General features: G+C 37.6%; 2 protein-coding genes and 1 pseudogene across 2 annotated transcripts in view; 2 read left to right on the top strand and 1 right to left on the bottom strand.

Moving 5' to 3' along the window:
* Positions 1 to 3,193, top strand: part of LOC110154794 (oxysterol-binding protein-related protein 1-like) — a 29,262-nt pseudogene extending 26,069 nt beyond the window's left edge.
* A 10,944-nt stretch (positions 3,194 to 14,137) lies between these two features.
* Positions 14,138 to 18,377, bottom strand: cts12 (cathepsin 12). The gene is made up of 8 exons (XM_020918717.1): positions 18,336 to 18,377; positions 17,717 to 17,856; positions 16,961 to 17,080; positions 16,706 to 16,870; positions 16,414 to 16,635; positions 15,162 to 15,330; positions 14,644 to 14,749; positions 14,138 to 14,571 (listed from the first exon to the last, which is right to left on the bottom strand). The coding sequence occupies exons 1-8, from the start codon at positions 18,364 to 18,366 to the stop codon at positions 14,472 to 14,474; spliced, it is 1,053 nt and encodes a 350-aa protein (XP_020774376.1). The 5' UTR covers positions 18,367 to 18,377; the 3' UTR covers positions 14,138 to 14,471.
* A 2,841-nt stretch (positions 18,378 to 21,218) lies between these two features.
* Positions 21,219 to 21,461, top strand: part of rpp21 (ribonuclease P 21 subunit) — a 1,658-nt gene continuing 1,415 nt past the window's right edge. Inside the window, exon 1 of the mRNA XM_055164810.1 lies at positions 21,219 to 21,235. Coding sequence (XP_055020785.1) covers positions 21,219 to 21,235 — 17 coding nt within the window. The remainder of the gene's footprint in view (positions 21,236 to 21,461) is intronic.

The raw sequence follows: 21,461 nt of genomic DNA, 5'->3' as shown, positions 1-21,461 counted from the left end.
TCCAGGCAAATCCTCCACCACGTTTAAGACCAATTTAGACCATTGATATACTTAGTGATGGGTTTTGGGGAGGATTAGGTACTATTTTAACTGAGTGACTTTGTATTTTGTTGTTTGTTTTTTTATGTTTGTATTTGAGGGCGGAGAGGAACAGGAGGAGGTGCCCTCTCCTGCTGCAGACACTGTTCAGATGATCCCTGGGAGTCAGCTGCTGTGGAGGATTGCACCCCGACCACCTAACTCTACACAGGTGAGGTACCAGTCTCCCAGGACAAAATGGTGCCCAAACAACCAGGAGAATTATGAAAAACTGTTGTGTGGTGCAATATGTAATACCAAAACTTTCAGTACAGATATTTTTTTGCAACTGACTTAAACTATTGTAAGCTAATTCATTTCAATAATACAGACGTCAAAACAGCTTATTAGCTTTGGTTCCACAGCTGCTTTATTTGACAACCTGGCAATTAACTCCACCAGCTTTTCACAAACTCTTACCATGCTCAATTTTAATTTTAAATTTAAAAAAACATCAGTCATATAATAACTGCAAGTCAGTACTATTATTGGGGTCTGTTTGACATACATAATTTGATCACACAACATTATGTGTCAACACTACACATGTTAATCTTAAATGCATAAAAAAGTAATTATATTTAGATAGTCCTTGACCTTGTTTGCATTTATATTCTATTCATTATCTACAAGGGACAGATGGTACTTTGTTGGAAGCTTAATCTGATAGCGATGTCCTTTAAGTTTGATATTTATGGTCCAAATCTCAAAACTTCCTCCATTACTTGAATCCTTGACATTTCAAGGCACCACATGTGATGGTTACAAAGTGTTTTTTGACAGGATACAGAAATCTATTTTACTAAATCAACCTTGACTTGCAGATGTACAGCTTCACTTCTTTTGCAATGCAACTGAATGAGCTACACAAAGACATGGAGGGGGTGATCCCACAGACTGACTGCAGACTGCGCCCAGATATAAGAGCCATGGAGAACGGAGACATCGGTAACACCCCCTTTCATCTAGGTTTAAACTATATTAGCCTCAAGTGTCAAAAGATAAAAGTCAGAAGTTGTTTTTTCTTCCTCCTAGATCTCGCCAGTGAAGAGAAGAAGAGGCTCGAAGAAAAACAAAGAGCTGCTCGTAAAAACCGCGCCAAGTCGGATGAAGAGTGGAAAACCAGGTAGGACACATACTCCATACTTAAAAGAAATGCAGCCCATGTTTGATCAGGCATAGGAGTATGACCACTACCAGGCGAAGCAAAAATCTCTGACCATCCCATTAAAGGTGTACTATGTAACTTTTATGCTGGAGGGGCTCATACCTGCTTGTCTTGACTGAGATGTTGTTGCTATGCCCTGAATATTTAGCCTTAATCTTATCTAATCTTATATGGAGACAAGCAGGTGACATGACATGGCCAAGTTACAGGGTTAGTAAAGTAAGCATGAAAGTTTAAAAAAAAAGCATTTATTTGATTGAATACATGCAAAATAAACAACTTTAATATCAAACCAAGATTCCAGGCAAAGTAACAACATCCTAGTGGACATAAGCAGGTGGTAAACTATCCATTTGAAAAGTTACATAGTACATCTTTAAGGCATGTGAGTGTGGGTTAGGTATGTTTAGCATCTCAAACGGGAGATATCGCATAGATAATTTTAACAAGGGTCAAATTATGACAATCGATCATAGATTATTACCAAAACTTCATTTTAAGTGAAGCGGCTTGCGGAGGTTGTGCTCTCTCAAAAGTTGTTTGTGGATGCAGTGGAGGCAGATATATTGAAAAATATCATCCTTGTCAGCTACAAAATCCAGACAGTTTTATGCTTTACAAAATACAACATGAAAAACAAATATTATACTTTCTGCATCTGCAATTGATTTGGACAAACTGTGAAAAAGGTCATTTGGGAAAGAAAAGAAAAAGCAATACTTTTTTACTTGCAAAATTTGAAAAATCAATTTTTATTTAGTTTATTTTGAGTAAATGTTCTTGCTTTCAAATGCTCGGTGCTAAACCTGTCTTTCTCCCACCTGCTTCGTTCATCCTCTCTTTGATACTCAGGAGTCCTGCCCTCGGCCCAAGGTTAGCGTTGCCTGCTGGTTGCTTGATGTGTCTGAGTTGTGTGATGTGTCACGTGACCTCACTGCCTCCCTGTCTGTCTCTGTCCAAAACTCTTCACTCTTATCGGTTTGATTGGCCACAAAATGAATGAACGTCTAGAAAAAAGAATAACCATTCAGAGGTTTCGTGATTGGTTTACCAGCGTGACAGCTCCCCCCACTGGCACTAAATGGAATTATCCAAGATGCCAATCATTTTCCTCCCAGTTTGACTGTATCTAACCACTAGAAAGCTCTTTTTAGTCCAGGAATAGACTCAAATATTATGCAAATTAGCAACTAGCTCAGTATGTAGTATGGCTAATCTTCGTGTGTTGCTTTCAGTTTTGTTTTTGTGCCTGCTGTCTTTTTCTGTTTACTAAAAGCTTGAGCTGAATACTAATAAGATTGCCTTTCACCAGGTGGTTTCAACAGGGCCAAAATCCACACACCAAATCCCAGGACTGGATCTTTAACGGTGGATACTGGGACCGTAAATACACCCAACTGCCTGACATTTACTAAGTGTAGTCCAAGTACTTTCTCATGACGGAAAAGACTGTTTTTAAAATGCAAAAAACGTTACTGCAAGCAATATACAAAGGAACAAGTCGTGTGGCCTTAATTAATCATTGTTAATAATTTTAAAGATGTGAAAATGTAAGTTTTGTTTGTAGCATATGTATTTACTGTATTTTTGGTCATTATGGAGTGTGTTACGCCTCTAATTTGGTTTTTAATTGTTTTAATGGTTAATTGTCTAATTGTATGTTCAGTCTTCATATGTATGTGTTACAGGCAATGTTGATCATCAGGCTGATTTCCTACTTTATATACCATTTACATTCCAGACCTCATAATATTTTTTTCCAACTCACTATAAGCAAAACGTTGAATGTCAATAGAAAACAATCATTTTTCAAAAACTCTATATATTTTCGTACAATCAAATAAATGTGTTTACTCATTTACTGTGATGCAAGAATAGGTCACTTTGTATGGCATTGTTGCAAAACTATTGAATCCACTACAGAAATAAAAAGTACCAGACTTTTTACCTCATGTTTCCTACGTTTTTTTATTCTAATGAAATATTACAAAACATTTTGATATAAATCTGAAATAAGTGGACCTGTGACTTTCAGTGTTACACTGGCATTTAAAAAGTAAAAAACAAATGCTCTCAGCCTGTGCAGTATTCAGATAAAATAGATAGACACATATAGTTCAAACTCAAATAGTGTTCAGGTAAAATATTTGTTGTTTTCTGTTTCTATTTGGACCCCATCACAAGACATTCAAGGCCATGGATGGAGTCAAGGTGAATGTGACCATGGACAGGCCGTTCAAAACATCTACTTTTACCTTCATTCTCTTGGGACAGTTAAGTAATCAATCCTCTGACCTCAGCCTGTCGGTTTCACTGTCCAAAGACATGCGCATGTTTGGGGAAATGCTAAAATCAAAATAAACTCAGAGGCATTTGAAAAGTTTTTGATTTTCAGCTGCTCAAATATTATTACTGACTGCACGTATTACGCTGGTCTATAATGCTGTTTCCTCTTCTTAAACATACCTGGAGTTGTGTTTTGTTTCATTCACACATTTTTAACATACATTCTTAAACAGAAACCACTCTGTTCCACTTTGTGATGTCCTGTGGTAATACAGGAAGTGCTCCCCTGTTTTTTTAAACTCCATGCAGCTTCTCTGGAATCATTAGATTATTTCAGCCCTGGAATTGCCAATCTCTAAACAAAGGTAAAGGCAGCTGTTAAATGAAAACTAGTGCTTCATGACATCACAATGTGGAACAGCACATTTTGAGCTTTGGAGATGATAGATTAATAAAGGGTTACATGTGAGAAAGAAACAAAACACAACTCCAGGTATGTTTTGAGGAGGTAACAGCATTATAACAGAGTTAAATCTCAATGACAAGAATCCATTTTGTGTAATATAGAACATTTAAGACCCTAGTTTACTCGGCTTTATTAATGGGACCAATGCTTCACTCCATCACATTATTCGCTTGTTGCACTAATGCATAAAATGAACTGCAAGTGAGTCAGCTTTCCAATAGACTTTACAATGAGGCCAAATGTTAAAAGCCTGTAAATTTGTCTGACATATCCATTCTGTGGGGAGCTAGTATTGCCAGCTTAGCCTCTGCAGCTGTCCATAAACCATCACATTTCTCAGCTTTCCTTCAAAGGGGTGTGTGCATAGAAGATATAGTTGACCTTTAAGAGTACAAGCAACAATAGAGAAGTTAGAAAGGCCAGGGGTATCTCGGAAAGCACATTTTGAGAAGTGTCTGTTGTTTTGACCCCCAATGTAAAGTGAGAGAGACGTGCATGCCCTCAATTTCAGGTTGAGACACCATAACAGTGTAAAAAAGATTTCCTTAAACTGTGGACACTGAAGGGAGGACACATTACAACTTCACTTAGACATCTTTTGTTATTCAAAACAGGGAGTGCTTTTAAAATTATAGCATTTGCTATTACACAAGATTCAAGAAGATATATACAGGATATTGCTTGAGTTTTGGTCTTACAGTGTTCATATTAACCTACTCTACATGATCCTGGTGTTTTTATTTCACTATTTCTTCTGTCCACTAGTCCACTTCTTTACACAGTCTATGGTTGTTTCCCATTACAGACATAATATGGGTGTAGTTTTGTGATGGAGGACCAAGAAGGTGAAATATAATACTGCACTTTTTGGGATTAACACTATCCAGAATCCACCTCCAAAAAAAAAGTACACGGTGTCCTAAAAGCCACAATAGACTGTCTGGTCTTAGTCACTGGCTATCTTTGGCATAATTGAGTGCGCTACAAAGCACAGGACATTATGATAAGATAATTACACAGTGCTTTGTGACCAAATATGTCAAAAAGAAACTAACATTCTAATATGTCTAACATGTTTTGATTTCGATTTTCAGATGAACACTTGCCTAATCTGCTATTTGATTAGAGGAAAGGTTTAGTTTTGATTTTGTAAAATGGAAATATGTTTGTTTTGATTTTATTGAATATTTAAAACCATGAAGAATTTGATGGAGGCTGATCAAAATTCTTGCAAACACTGATTACAAGATTTTACTTAAAATGACAGGACTCCATCTTACTCTACTAATCATGTACTAATACAGAAATGAGAAATGTGTAGATTAGGGGTGTAACAATAAAATATTGTGATTTCGTATCATCAAAGTTGTCACAATAATATCGTGGACCATCACAATATATCAAATTACAAGTCACTTTGCTTAAATTAAAGGTTGTATAGAGGATTTTTTAAGGGAAGAGAAATACAGCGACAGTCCTTTTTCAAATGTTGTGCATGTGTGACACCACCTTCCTCCTCCACAGCTCCCTCAGTAGAAACATCTCCTTCCACCTCCTTACTCTAGAAAATCACACTTGTTTACAGCCAGTGCATGTTCAGAATTACTGTTGAAGTGACCTGTCTAGAAATAATTTAGCGACCGACATGTCCGTTTTTAAACCCTTTGTTTGCTTCATTCGCACAGTCGCTGGAAGAGATCTCCAAGAATCACCTCAGTTTGGCTTTGCTCCTTTTCCCCTTCTCTTCTTCTTTCAGCGACCTCAAAAACTGACTTTCTTTTGCAACGAACTGGTCATCAATTCTCATCTGCCATCTCAACAAACTTTGCGCAAACTGCGAGGAAGCTACAGTTTGAAAAAGCCTCTAAGAACTGTTGCATAAACCACATAATCCCTGCGCGCCGGTGGGTCAGTTACACTAGAAACGTAGGGAGTTTGATTGATAACCTAACAGCCAATAGAAAATGAGGTAGCCTTGTTATCTTTTGGCTGATGTTTATCTGGCCTCACTACATCCACAGTTGATAGATTTTCATTCTTTTTTTTTTTTTTTTTTGGTCATCATAATTACAAGGCTGCTGCATCTCTGTAATGGTATTTTAAACTTTCATTGACAATTTGAAACTAAAAAAAAAAAATCCTCCATACGACCTTTAAGAGTTATGGTGCAGCAATAGCTAAAAAAAAAAGACAGAGACAACTACATAGACCATGATCCTTTGCTCCATTTCAGTGTAGACTAAGGAAGAAATAACAGTTCTAAGCACTTGTCTTAGTTCTTTGGATTAAGAAGGAAAAAAGTAGCATATTCAGTTTTGTTAGCCTCCACAAAATATCACAATAAATATTATACTGAGATGAGATGTATATCGTGAAAATACCGTACTGAGAGATTTGGATATTGTTACATCCCTAATCGTGAACCTCCCCACCATATTGTGAGCTTTTCCACGATATCACAATAAATAATGTACCGTGAGGTTCATAGTGTGACGATATCAAATCATGAGACTTGGATATCGTTACACCCCTAGTGTAGAGATATTTAGGTGATGTCTTATCCAGTTGTTCACTGTAAATCTACAAAATTTAGAGAATTTGCCATATGTGCATTTTAGTAATAGGCCTAACTTTGAAATTTTATGTTAATTTCAAATCCATAATACAAAGAAGCTGAAAATAAAAATCTTGCGAAATTCTAATGAGGCCTATTTGGGACAAGAGCCTCAGCCACAAATACAGAGAATACAGACCGAGCGGCTCTCTTTTGGTTACATTTCCTCTACTTTACGATCACACCTGATTGTGCAGCTCCAGCTCACGATGGCTCATTGTTAGCGAACTCGCCATCTGTCTCGTGGACCAGCAGATGAAAATGACTTTAGCTCTGTTCACACACACACAAAATCTGTCACCCAAAAGGACAGAGAAGACCCAGCCTCAAGGACACTACTACAACTAGAGTTATTACCTCACAGCACCCATCCTCGCCCTTTCTCTGAGCTGGGGTCCTTTTTAGTTTGACTCAAGTGACAGCTTGGTTTTTTGCCATTGACCCAGGTAGAGAACAAGGAGTGGAGTCCAGCTCTTTGGATGACATAGTTGAATATGAATAGTATAAGAGTGGTAGCATTTTTTCAAGAGTCTGAGCCGATTTTTACTTTTTATATTCTTTTATGCTCTTCTCACAGATTTGTTTTACAGTTGTGACAGTTTTGAACTTAATTTTATTTTCAATTTTAATTTTTAAATCCCCTCAGAATATATCCATCTTTTTTTTTGGCCAACCAAACAAACGCTAAAGGCATAAGTCTCATAATATTTTCTGTTATTGCTAATGGTTTCACAGTTCATTGTTTTAAAGGACAATGGCTGGACCTGAATTTTGCAAATGGGCTCCATTGGGAGCAACCTTGTATTGCTGAAATGGGTTCGGTGAGACCAGAGTGAATGGGTAGCTCTAAATTGCCCGTGCAAACAAATGTGAGTGTGAATGGTTATGTGTCTCTCAGTGCTCTGTCATTAAGAGGCAATTGTCCAGTGTATCACCAGATCACAGCCTAAACATCTGGCTCTGGTCCTACGTGACCGGGGCAGAATGTGGACTGAAAAAGGTGGATGTGGTGAAGGGTATTATGTTTTTACTTTTGTATTTCAGTTCAGACAACAAGCAGAACCATGTAGCACAGTAGGCTACTATTATACTGTTTTTAGGCCATGGAGTATATCCAACATCTAACCTGAGAAAGCTGTACGTTTTGGTACATACATTACAGGAAATTTTTGTTTTACACATTTGCAAGGGAAATATAGCATATAACACATTTTTGCATGGAAAAGGTGAAATTTTATTTAAAAATTGTTTATCAAGAATAATTAATACACACAAAGTAACAGGTGAAATTATGGTACATGTAAAGTAAACAAGTGAAAACTTGTGAAAGGTCAAGGAATGAGTTTCTGTTTTGGAAGGGCCACTTGTTTGCTGCAATGGTCCATGTGAAGAATTAGGTGCATCACTGCTTCTGCTGAAGAAAATTACCTCGTCTGTGATTAAACCCTTTGAGCCAGATGTGTGCACTGCTCTGAGCAGTCCATTAGGCAAGACACTTAACCCACATTGCCTTGTGTGAAACTGGTGTGTGCATGGGCATTGCTTTTGTCAGTCTGCCCCAGGGCAGCTGTGGCAACAATAGTAGCTTCCCACCCGCAAGTGTGGAGTGGATGAATAATGCACTGATTTAAAAAGGGACTTTGAGTGTCTGGATAAGCACAATATAAGATTAATTATTATTATTTTATTACCTCCCTGACCTCTTGTACCACCTGTGGTGTGAGAGCCACCGAATTTAGCCCAAATTATCATTTTTTCCCTGCTCTTCTCTGATACCTCTCATAACTTCAGAGTAATTATTACATTTAAATAATGTCTCAAATGATGCCAAGGGGAAGTTCTGGTCAGAGGTGGAATATCTACTGCAGGGTTATATTAACCGATGGCAGACACATTACAACTTTTAAAGAGCCAGAGTACAGAGTTGTTGGGTGCTGTTAAGGCACTGCTGATTCCTCTACAAAAATGAATTTAACCTTGCCATTTAAGAGGTGCACTCTGCTCATAGCTACTGTTTGCTCCATTGATTAAAGAAGGACATTTTGACATTGGCATTTATATTTCAGCATAATAGTTCCATTCTCAGGGGTACAGTTAGTAGCAGTATGTAACAAATGATACATTCACAAATTATGTCACAGGTGCCCTATGGCAAATTAACTGTATGTATGGCTGCCATCTTAAAAACTGCCAATATGAATGAACGAGAGGTGACAGAAGAAACAATACCATATGGAGTGTGAATTTAATCAGCAACTTGCAACTTTTTTAAGTAAAAATTCCTCCTAAAATTCTTAAATCTCTATGCTGTCTTCACAAATCTGTCATTCATCAAGAAAAATCATCATCATCAGAAAAGTTACATAGTGCACCTTTAAATGAGATGAAGGAGCAAATTGACTGCTTTTGAGAAGTTTACCAGGAGCTTTAACCATGGTCCTTTCTTGTAGTTGATAGAAAACACATTGTGAATGTAGAGGTAAATTCACCCCATTACCACTGCTTCTCATTTTTTCTGTGACATTTGATTTTTGGGATGATGTCGTCCTGGTTTGACCCCAACCCATTAAAATGTCTTTTAGCCGAGACCGCTTGTTGTTGATGGTGTTTACCTCTGAACAACATGAGAAATCTAATAGGTCTGTGCTGCGACATTTAATTTTGAACCTGCTCCTGAACTCACATGCCTCCTCCGCTTCACTCAACATATTATCTTGGTCCCTTCGGATATTGGCGGGCCAATATTTTGTCCACTTCCCCTGACGGATATGCTTCAGCCTCAGTCATATGGTGGTACAGGCACACAGCTGTTTTTCCAGATGTTATCGGAACAGTCAATATCGTCTGAAATCAAAAGAACACACGAACAGAGGTTGGCTAAGTTCACTCTGTAAAGTCTCACGTCCTAACCTCTGACCTCTTTTGATGTGCTGCAGGGTGAGGGTGGCCATTTTGATCTGTGCGGACACTGGACAGGAATTCTGCTTTTAACTTCATTCAGATGGGTGTTAGATTTTTTGGAGAGATGTGTGAATTTTTGGACACCATGTAGCTGTGTACATATTTAGAAATACTTATTACTGATCAGACATAACATTAATCAAATCTACAGCCTCTTCTTGCCCAAAATAAAGCCTGCTTCAGTGTGTTTATTTTCAGGCTGACGCCCTGGGACAGCTAATCTATTTGCTTGTTTTTTCATTATTGATTGTTTATCTGTTTGATGAGACTGGAAAGCCCCTGAGACAACTGTGGTATTGGGAAGCTCAGCAAAGAAAGTTATGATTGGCTTATATGCAACAAACTGGGAGACATTATACCCTCCACACACACAAAATCCCTGTTCAGCACTGTTACTTTCTTGGACTCCATTAATGCCACAAGAGCCGCCATTTTAAAGCTGTTGGAACCAATGGCAAATCTTGTTAAGCTTGTGGATATTTGAATGCTGCCTAATTTTCCCTGTCCACTTTTTCAAGCTTTTGTTTCATTTACTTGGTCAATGCCAAAACACTTAACGCTTTAAAATAGAATTAGTGCATATTGCATAAAAGCTTCCTATGTGTCCCTGGCGTCTTTCCATCATCTCATTGAATTACATTTAACTCTATTCACCTTGTCCTCTTTTACATCCTAATAACAGAAGAGTCTCAGTCACCCAACATTACCTGTATCAAGTCAAGATTTATTCCAAACTGTACCTTCAAAACACCTTCCACATCCATTACCTGCCAAGTTAGGTTTATCTTTCAAATTAATCATGCTATTATAAGCTCATAAGTTCAGCAAAGTGACCATGTCTGTCCTGTTTATGGCAATAAGAACCACTCTGCAAAATGAATCTGTGAAATTGATGAGGCATATCAAGACATCTTAAAAAAAAAAGGAATTTCAACAACTCATTGGGTTATTTTTGTATTCTTCTTTCACCTCTCAAAACTTTTTTAATCAGTAATGCAAAGCGGGGAGTCTAGTTTCACTTAAACTTTCTGACTTCTATTTGTCAAAGTCTTAAATTAAAATGCAGTGCCTTTGTTAATCTATTCATTTTGTACTGTCACACTAAAAGATTAGAATTTACCTTTTTCCCATTTCTCTTTGAGTTTCAAAAACACATTTTCAACTCTTCTTTTCAGTACACTTTGGCCTTTTTGGATCTGGCTCTCACTAAACTTCAGAAAAATACTATGAAGAAAAATAGATTGTGAATGACTTGTAAAAAGGAAAGAAACCTCATATTTGAAACCCCACGTCTCGGTAGAGTTGGACAATAGCCCAGATAGGACCCCATCAGAGAGTGTGACAATCTTATTCCAAAACATATACAACTGAATGGAACAAACAAAAATAGTTTTACGCAATCAATTCACATATATATTATGTAAGATCATCTTTTGATTTATTCATGACCCTTTGGGGTTTTTACTTCATCGTGGTTAAGTTATGTTTTTATTTTAGCTCTGGTCTAGTCTTGGCCCAAAACTTGAAACTATGACACCCTTGATTAGGGGTACATATTTAATACATTTCTACATCATTCAGTGCATTTCCAGTTCTGTGAGTTGTGTGAGTTCTAACAGTTTCAACATATAGAGGAGGGGACTTGCAAGTCGCGACTTGGACTTGAGTCAGACTTGAGTTAGAACTTGAGACTTGACTTGATAAAATGAACTAAGACTTGGGACTCAACTTGGACTTGAAGGTCAGTGACTTGGGACTTGAGGCCTGTGACTTGAAAAGACTTGAGATGCTTCTCCTGAAAAAAATATATTTTTAGAAAATACTTTTCTATTTCAGTTGATAAATGCAGGGCTGAATTTTACAGGAACAAACTGGAACATGTTCCTCCCACTTTTCTGTTTGTTAGTTTGGATGTAACTGAAGTACTGTGATGTGATATCCTCAAATGTACTACAGTAATATACAGCACAAAACAGAGGGAACTACATAGAACATGATCCTTCCATTTCATTGCAGAATACATGACAAAATATCTGTTGTTTAGCACTTCTAAATCTTAATTCTTTCTATTCTGACTGTAATAATTCACACTAAGATCTTGTCAAAACATTTAAAAAGGAAAACTAGCATTTCTATAACTTTTAATATTCTATAACCCTTAATATACCATGACTTTTAAGCACAATTTAGTTTAAAAGTCACATAAACTGCAAAAATGTAAGCTATATTTGGTACTTTAGTTTAAAGACTTGAAATGTGTTATTGCCTAAATTATTGTCAAAAGTTGTATTCAGTTTGTCATTAGTTGCTCTGTTCTTTTCACCTTAATTGTTATTGCAAAAAGGAACAAAACAATTTGCTTACTAGTTACTACACTCGCACCAAGCGTTCTATTTAGTCATTTCTAGGTTCAGCTCAACAATGGCTCTTAGCTCATGTGATAGTAATATTATTCACATCCTGAAAAGCAAAGGTTTTCCCCACAATTCAGCAGCAGGGTGTAGATTACTCTAATTAAATCAGAGTCAATTCTTTTTCAAATGCCATTTAGTTTCTCTCTCTCTCTCTCTCTCTCTCTCTCTCTCTCTCTATCTCTATCTCTCTATCTCTCTATCTCTCTATCTCTCTATCTCTCTATCTCTATCTCCATCCATCCATCTCCAACTGTTCAACATCTGGACCCAGATGTCAAGCACAGCCATGCACCTCTCAACCTCTGTTGACAAAACAAAAACAAGGTCATCCCCAGTGAATTTTTGAAAAGTTTTTGCACCTCTCTTATCGAGAGTCTGCTCATTCCATTTAAACAACGACAAATTAGTTTTTCTTTGTAAAATGCCACCTTCTGGCCCACTGAGCCTGGACAGTGAACCAGAGCTACCGCACAGTACACCTGCTGTTGTCCAACCTGCTGTCCATTCACTGCGGTTTACAATATAAGGCCAATGTGCATCTGTCGCTATCTGGCAACAATATTCAGCACAAAACCTCACATTTTATTTCACTCCGCAACTCTCTCACACTCTCTCAGCCTGACACATGTCACCACTGCTGCAGAGTCCAGATGGAACGCACTCTGTCGACAAGAGAAAGAATTATGGATACCCTCCTAAACGCTGGTAGGTCAGACAACTTGGCAAGTGGCAGCTTGGATTTTTTTTCAGTAGAAAGAGAGGGAGACATCTACCGGGATTTAACTCTGTCTGTAAAAGTTTGTACCCATCATTCAATGCCACTGGGGCATCCTGTCAAAAGTAGTGGGCGATTGCTATGTGGTGCCCAGAAACCCTCTGATTTTGAGCCAGGATCGGAGGGAGTTCCTAGAAGGACTATTAGTTATTATACATGTTTTCAGATACCATAGTGCCCATCTCGAAACACTGATGCAAAGTCTGTGTTATCCCTTAGTGGTCCAGGTAGGTTTAGTCGCATAAGAAAATTGAATTCTGTCAACTGAACAAAAGAGTTTAAGAATATGTGTCGCCACTCATCAGAGCAACTTCTTCAATTCTGATAGGATTCTGATAAGTCACTGCCTTATATCTGCCAGTATCCTGTCAGAACTGAAGAAGCCTCTTGGATGAGCTACAAAACATATTCACTCTTAAAAACATTTGCCCAAGTGACAGAATTCACTTTTGTTTTGCAACATTGATGCTAATCTTCTGTTTCTGCCTAACACTGTCAGTGTGACACATCAGAAGAATGTATGTGTAATATAAGGACATTTTTTACAATGTTACTGTTAATGTGTAGCTTTGAATATTTGTTTGGCATAGGCATATGGAATAGGTCCAATGCCCTTCTCTAGCCCTTTAATTTCTTGTATGTTTCAGTCTGGTTTTGAAAAATTGCTCTCTCTTTACTTATTACTTACATACTACTTACTATACTTACTTTGAAAATGGCTGTCGTGCCCCACTTTTTCTGAGCTGACAAGCAAAATGTCACAAAAAAACACAGAATGGAGAATGAAAGGTGAAATCTGCTTGATAATAAACTATTCATAGAGTCACGAAGCACAGCATTCACAAACATAACAACACAATGCAAAAAAATATTCATGTTTAAAAAGAAACATTATGTGACATAGTAATCTGGCAATGTTTTCATCAACATGTATTATAAAAAATAAGAGCTTGAAGCCTTTAATTTAAGTTAAGAGTGTCACAAAATTAGTCTTTATTATGTTGTGGTAGCTCAGGAAATCCAATTCTACTGTTCTGTTATCCTTTCATCTACTGTGCTACAACAGCCAAAAAAGCGTTTTATACAATGCAGCTTATGATATAAAATTGGATAGTGTAAAGTTCCAGTGTGAAGGATCAGTTTTACAGCTTATAAGAATTTTAAAGACATATAGAGTTCACAATTCACTTCACCTTTACTAAATATAACAAAAATAAATAAAGTTACTGATTATGTAATGTTTGTCCATTAAATATACACATTCAGTGTGTATAAATAAATGGTCCTTTAACAAACTGTTTTGATACAAGGTTTATACAAATTGGATTCATCTACACTACACCGTTTACACACTGATTTACTTCATTTGCCTTGCAAATCTTGTGTTGCATAATTACATTGATTATACAGACCTAATTTTATATACAAAATGATTTGTCATTAATGAGAGTTATCGTGCCAATCATCCCACATTAGTAATGCTTGTTTTCGTAATCTCTTGTGAATAATATTGATTTGACAAATCAATGAAGCAAGCATAGTTAGTTGTAATTTTGTGTCACTAATAAAACATTTTTTGTTTTAGACAAAATTAAAAGCATTGTAAAAAATATAATTATTGGGATAATATGCATAGAGAATCATGAACAATGAGCAATGTACAGAGTCTGTGATTAAACAAATGTGATATACTTGATGTATTAAATATATTATAAAATTGGGTACATGGCATAACTGGCGATGCCGCAGGTGTTTTTGCCATTGCGTAGCATCCTCATGTAGCCTCCTTCTCCCCAGCTTGTGCCCCAACTACAGCCATCAAAACACATGTATCAATGAAGCACATTAAGACCCTTTTATAAATGATCCTTGGACACAGACCTGTTTTTGATGATCCAGTAGTCCTCTCCTCCCTCAGAGCCATAGCCCACCAGCAGCACAGCATGGCTCAGGTTACCGGGGTTACAGCTCGGCTCATCATAGATCCCTGTGACACACAAATACCACTGCACTAGTTTACTTCCATCTGCCTCCTGGGGAAGTATAATAAATGCCAAAAATACATTGTAGATCCAACCTCTAGTGGTGAGAAGCTAAAGCTCTTACTAAAGTAAGAGCTTTACTTGAACTATCTGGATATATTATGCCAAATCTGATTTTACTGTAGTAAGATGAGGTAGGAGCTCTGATTGGTCAAGAATTACATACTGCTGTGTTCTTGGACAAAACATTGTCTAGTAACTAGTGGGACTGATGGCAAAAAACCCTGGAGCATGAATATAATATTAAATTGAAGAAAGCCTACATATACTTGCCAAAAATGTGCATATGCTCAAATGTTTGACATATGTTCACTGAAACATGAATACTCAAGATGTTGGGTGCATGTGTTAATGTACCTGAGCTGTAGAAAAGGAAGCTGGCATGGTCTGCATCAATGGCCACAGTGATTGGTCCAATGGTCGCCACGGCATCAGCCAGTGCCTGCTCGTCTCCTTTTGGGATGAATCTGTAGTCTTTAATGTGGGCCACTGCCAGTCTGCTGTCATAGTAACAGGGCTGCGTGTCCTATTCAGACACACACAGGCTTATACACTGATATATGCTGATGTACTCTTCAAGCACCTGTCTCATACACAGCCCCACATACATCATCATACTATGTAGGTATGAGAAACAGTGTTAACTTCAACTATTTGAACTGCAGCTGCTCATCCTGGTCTGGAAAATCCCTCAGAGAGCTTTTAGAGTAGGGATAAGTTTGTGATAAGATCTATGTCTGGCAATAAGCCTAGATTTTCTGAGTGACTTTTCAGGAACAGCCCTACATAGCTGCAGATTTGTAGATGTCCTCAAATCCCTTTATTATCCCATTTCTCCACTTGTAAAATCGGGAACTTGAAAAATGTATATTGGACTACAAGAGATAAACAGCACTGCACTTTTCCCATAGTCATAATGTTTTGCCTGATCATCAGAGGTGAGTTGAGAAGCCAAAGATTTCACTCAATAACTAAGAGTACTGTAACTTCAATATAATATTACAAAGAAGTACAAAGAAATTGTCCAAGAAATAGTAAAAAAAGTATTTGAAGAAACCACTACTCAAGCAAGACTGATTGTAATTGTCTGGAGATAATGTCTGAATAATATTTTAAGTTAATGAAATTTGAAGGTTAAAACATTAAATATCGCACAAAATCTGATTATGTCTGTGATGTTGGTAGAGCGTTTGACCACTGATCTGAAGGTTGGCTGTCATTGGTTGGTGGTGCGATTCCTCTCCCACAGATGAATGCTGTCGTTGGGTCCTTGGGCAAGACACTTAACCCACCTTGCCCCAAGTGTCTGTGTACATTGGTGTATAAATGTGTGTGTGAATGGGTGGGTGGTTCCTTGAGGCGAAGCGCATTGAGTGCCTTGAAGGTGGAAAAGCGCTATATAAAAATGTAACCCATTAACCATCATGTCAAAGAGAGGTTACAGATTCATTTCAAACTGTCAACATAAAGCCTTGTAAACTTACTCCCAGTGGCAAGCGTAACACTTTTTTTTTTTTTTCAAATATATTACTCATTAGAAGTAAAAGTATAGTGTCTTGAAACTACTCGCAGAAGTAAATTTTTTCAAAAAGATTAGTAGTTGTCCTACCACTGATGTGTATGGGTAGGTGCTTGTTGACATGAGCCCATTGCTGATCACGTAGTCGTATGCATTCGCCATCCACGCTCCACTGCACCCATATGTCCCATACGATTTGGAGCAGTCCACTAAGTTCTGCTCGCTCAGGGACACAAGCTGGCCAGTCTGCTTGTATAGCTGCCCCTCTATCGCTCCAGTGGTGCTGAATGCCCAACAGGAGCCGCAGTAGCCCTGTCAAAATGATTTAAGACAGTTTTAAGAGGTTCGAGACTCAAGCCTTTTTAGCGGGCCAAAAACTTACCTGGTCCTTGACTTCCGTGACATAACCTGTGTTCCTGTAGTCTACAAAATATGGGTCTAACTGGCGAGCATTGGACCTCAACTTCCGGGCCGAGACCGTTTTGCCTCTCTTCACAAACTGAGCATCTATCATGGCACCTTGAAGTACTTGGTATTCCTGTCTCGTCTGAATAATAAGATTTCAGAGTAATTAATTTTCTAACTTTCATTGATGATTGATGATGCAATTTCTGTGGGGAGTAGACAAACACTTAACCAGATCTCCGTATTTATTCATAGCCATGGCGAACCCTCTCGAGCCCATAAGAAACCCCTGATTATTGTCTTCAATCAGCCGTTTGTTCTCCTCCCAGATGGCCCTCCTCTGGATGTCGTCCTACACAATGACAGAAACATCAAAGACAGCTGAGTCAGAGCATTCATTTTTAGAGTAGGGATGCAACATGAAAATAGCATGTATTAACTATTTTGATACGCCAAGTTATCAAGATCTAAACATAGTTAAACTTATTTATAAAATAGTACATGGTTGTGCACAGTGGTGAAAACAAGAATCAATAAAGGGACCATGTATATATTCTTGTAGAAGACAGGTAAGGATGCGACTGCTTCCCTGGGTCAGAAAACGTCAGGTACTCTTCGAAGACGTGCACATTTACTGAGAAAGAGCCAAAATGTGCTTTAAAGAAATACTGATAGGCAAAAGGATTCGATGCACACTGACCAATTGTACAAAAGTCCTTCACAAAAACAAAATGGGACACCTATGCGTTTCAACCCAATGGGTCTTCTTCAGGGCTCTTACAGTGCTCTCTCTCAGTGAAGGACCAGCAGTTCTAAATCCAGTCAGTTGATCGATGGCTATAGTTCACAGTGTAAAAGTTATGTATATTGAGGTGTTATTTATTAGTTTTTCGATTTAGCATTAGGAATTAAACTTAAACAAACCAGTCTAAAGCCAGGACTAAATCAGCTTTAAATCAGACAATGAAGTTAGTGTTAAGAGTCAAACCCTCTCATCATAGCTGATGCCGTGGGTGGATTTCCACATGTCCCACTCAGACACAGGCAGTTCCTCTGAGTCCAGGGAGGCCATACAAGGCAAGGCACACAGCAGCATGGAAAAGAACAGCAGCAGCACGATCTGCGGAGCTACCAGATAACAAGATACAGAAAACTAGTTAGTACTACAATGTATTATCAAGCACTGTAATAATGCTTAAAGATAAGAATGCGAAACTGGATAATTTTGATGACACTGCAAGTGTCATATATATCTGTATGTCATATAATCTTCAGCTCATTTCTGTTTGGGATTCCACATAGGAGCACTGCTTCTGTGCTGCGAGGGCTAATCACTCATTGAAGACTGAGGACTCATTGGGCACAAGCAGCCCTGATTCTAGCTATTCTAGTAATTTGGATGGGCACACTAAAAATAATGATGGGCAAAATAAAGTTACATTAAGAAGTGTAGAAGTGCATTCATAAATTAGTGAAGATTGAAATTCACAATATCTTATAAATTAATTTATCTAAGGCAAATATTACATAAAAGCATTGACAGCATACACACAGAAACATAGCAAAAGGTATAACTCACTCATATCACTCATATTGGATAAACTCACCTGCATGGTTGTGAATATCATCTGTCCCCATGTCTGTTTTGCTCTGCTCCCTTCCTCACCTTCACTCTCCATCCTCCTTATATAGCCTTACAGTAAACATATGTTTTGACTGGACTTAGTTTTGAATCCCTAAATCAACACCTGAAGATCTTATTAGTCAACCAAAATAGGACACATCCCCTCAGGTTCACAGTAACACCTCTATTATCATTTGGACAGAGCTGCAATAAGGTGAATCCTTCAAATGGAAGGCTATAATTGGTCATAACACCTGACACACAACTTTCCAACAACATTCACAGCATAGACAGGGCATGTGTTATGAGTTAAATGTACTAAGGTGAGCTACATTTTACCTGTGAAGTTGTTTATTTCAAATATAGGTTTTCTGTTTTTGAGTAATATAATTTTAAGCACTTCCCCTGTGTAATTGCGCAGTAATATATTTTATTTTGAAGTAGGCTAGTTATAGTGCATGGATCTTTGTTAGATGTGAGAAAAAAGCTTCACTTTATCTGCTCAGGGTAAGTCACAACTGTCTCCATGCCACATTGAACACTAAGCATTTATACAATAAGCGTTTTTATTTATTATCTATGAATGAAAAAAAACTCAATGGAGAGGCTCAGGAGTGAGTGTACACGAGCTTTAAATAATAATAATAATAATAATAATAATAATAATAATAATAATAATAATAATAATAATAATAATAATAATAATACCTTTGTTTCTGTTGTAGCTAATGTAGGGTGATCAGACATCCTTATTTACCCAGGACAGTCCCAGTTTTGAGCCCTGTGACATTTGTCCCAGCAGATTTATCCAAAACCAGTAATTTGTCCCAGTTTTATATAAGAAATGTCCCAGGTGTCCCCATTTTTGACCAATTAAATCCCAAAATACAAAAAATCTGCTTAAAAACGACCAATACACAAAGAAAATGACTATACTGGCTCACATGTTTGTCATGAATGGTCCCTGCATAACAATTTTCCTTATAATTATGCTTATAATTATGTTTCACAATTTTATTATTACCAACTACCAAAAAACGGGGATATCCCAGTTTTTTATTTTGAAATTCCGGCCACCCTAAGTTAATGATACCCATATATAACACTGTCATGATTTGGAAACTTTGACACATACCCCACGTAACTAGTCTTAAATCAATTGCCTTATGATTCAGTTTCCAATAATTAACTAAAAAAACTATTTAGCCACAAATATAATGCACCTTACCAGCACATGGCCTGAAATGACACTGTGCGTGTGGAACAGCTCCCCCTAGCGGCCGGTGCTCTCCACTGTCACTGCAGATGAGCTGAGTGTCTGTGCTGTGCTGTTATGTCCGCGCCGCCAACACCCAAACACAGTGCGGCAAAACAGGCATCGTCTCCATAATGAACGACTGCGCTACGACCAGAGCCATGAGTCACGAATGAGGTGCACAGGATCATGTCTTTTAAGGTAAATTTTACATCACTCTCTGACATATGTAAGCTGCAAGGCGGAGGCCCAATGCAAACACACATCACCTGCTCTTTAGTGCATTCAGACATTCGCTGGTTTAATTTAATAACGTGGTGCAATGAAAAGAGAATAACCCAAAGGAAACAGATAGGATCAAATGGTTTTGTGGTGTTTTTGCTGTGACGTGAAGCATTAAACGTGGTATTACAGTGTGCTGCTTGTGCATGCATGTTTGCTTGCACATAAACAGCAGTAGTTCAATGTTTTGGTTTGCAGCTTCCTATCCTCTTCCTTATCCAATCGAATCAGCCCCTGTTATACTCTTTCCCACTGTAATGAATGAGTACATGGGAACACTCTAGAAAGGCCATAGGAAAGTCTCTTTCCTTGCCCCCATATAGCTACTATACTACACATTTTTTTGTAAAATATTATCACTTTTTTCAGAAACTAGTTATATGCACAATGTTTTGTGGTGTTTGCTTTTAAAAATCATGAGAATCCATGTGTGAACTTGATTTCACATAGTTGTCTTTTTAACTTTATTTTGTATATGAGTGATGCTGAGTGAATTATTCATGGCATATTAGTCTACTGTTCCCCACCAAAGATGTTTGTAATGGACAATATATTGATTTATTTTAATAGCACCTGTAGTGTTGTGTTGCAGTTCCTTCTGTTGTTTTTCTTTCTTTTAAATAGAGTAAATTATTTGGATATATTGTATATTAAGAGGTTATAAAATATTAAAATAAGAGAATCTGTAGTGGTGACCCTAATGATTTTATAATGAGTTTATATATATTATCCAATAATCAAATAAAGAAAGGCCATTACAGAACAACCAGTAAACCTGTAAAATTGTCATTTTTATTTAGATTTGACTGTTACATTGTTATACTGTTATATTTCATATGAAAACCTAAGGTATGTCACGTGTGGTCTTCTTAACGTGATGAATGTGGTCATAGAGGTGTAACCATTATAGCCAAAATAACCCTGTGCTCCATTGTTTTCTCTCAGCTCATGTGTCTAATACTATAATAATGGTGGTTTGAGGTCAGTGAGTGTTGTGTGTATTTATTACAGAAGGAAACTCCCCTGGCTAATGCAGTGTTTTGGGCAGCGCGAAAGGGGAACCTGGCTCTGCTTCAGCTGCTCCTGAACTCTGGACGAGTGGATGCTGACTGTAGAGACACGGTACGAACACTGCAACCCCAAAATCTTGACCCACTTATTTGCTTCCTTAAAGGTGCACAAGAGAAGTATAAGTTGCGACTATGGCTTTCATTTTACAACTAGTAGCACTTCATATTGTCTATAGGATGTAATTATAACTATAGACTTCTTCAGAGAGTTTACACTTGACTGTGTTTGATTAAATCCACCTGTCACTCAACTCAGAACATGGTAGAGGCTGACCAGTAGGAGGGGTGGGCAGGGGAAATTAGGTGGTATGTATCTATGTTTGAGAATAGAGCTACATTTAAGGGATCAGATGTCTCATTTTTAAAACTTTATGTGGATTTTTTTGTATTAAACGTGTATGTAGGTACAAAACACAAACCTTCAAAATCATCCTCAAACCTTTTTTACAAAACCTTTCAAACCTTTCAAACCTTTCCCCTCTCTGAACACAGATCGCTTTCT

Source organism: Boleophthalmus pectinirostris, unplaced genomic scaffold (assembly GCF_026225935.1).
Source record: "Boleophthalmus pectinirostris isolate CB_2022bp ecotype Guang Dong unplaced genomic scaffold, ASM2622593v1 HiC_scaffold_7, whole genome shotgun sequence".
Lineage (NCBI taxonomy): Eukaryota > Metazoa > Chordata > Actinopteri > Gobiiformes > Gobiidae > Boleophthalmus > Boleophthalmus pectinirostris.
This window is presented reverse-complemented; position numbering and strand designations above follow the sequence as displayed.

Bases quoted from the DNA above. Each gene is read 5' to 3' on its own strand.
- cts12 (XM_020918717.1), bottom strand. From the start codon at position 18,366: ATGGGGACAGATGATATTCACAACCATGCAG. The intron at 16,636-16,705 runs GTAAGTTTTTGG...TCATTTTGACAG, and splicing joins TCACGGAAGTCAAGGACCAG to GGCTACTGCGGCTCCTGTTG. The intron at 14,572-14,643 runs GTCTGTGTCCAA...TGATGGCTGTAG, and splicing joins TACTGGATCATCAAAAACAG to TTGGGGCACAAGCTGGGGAG.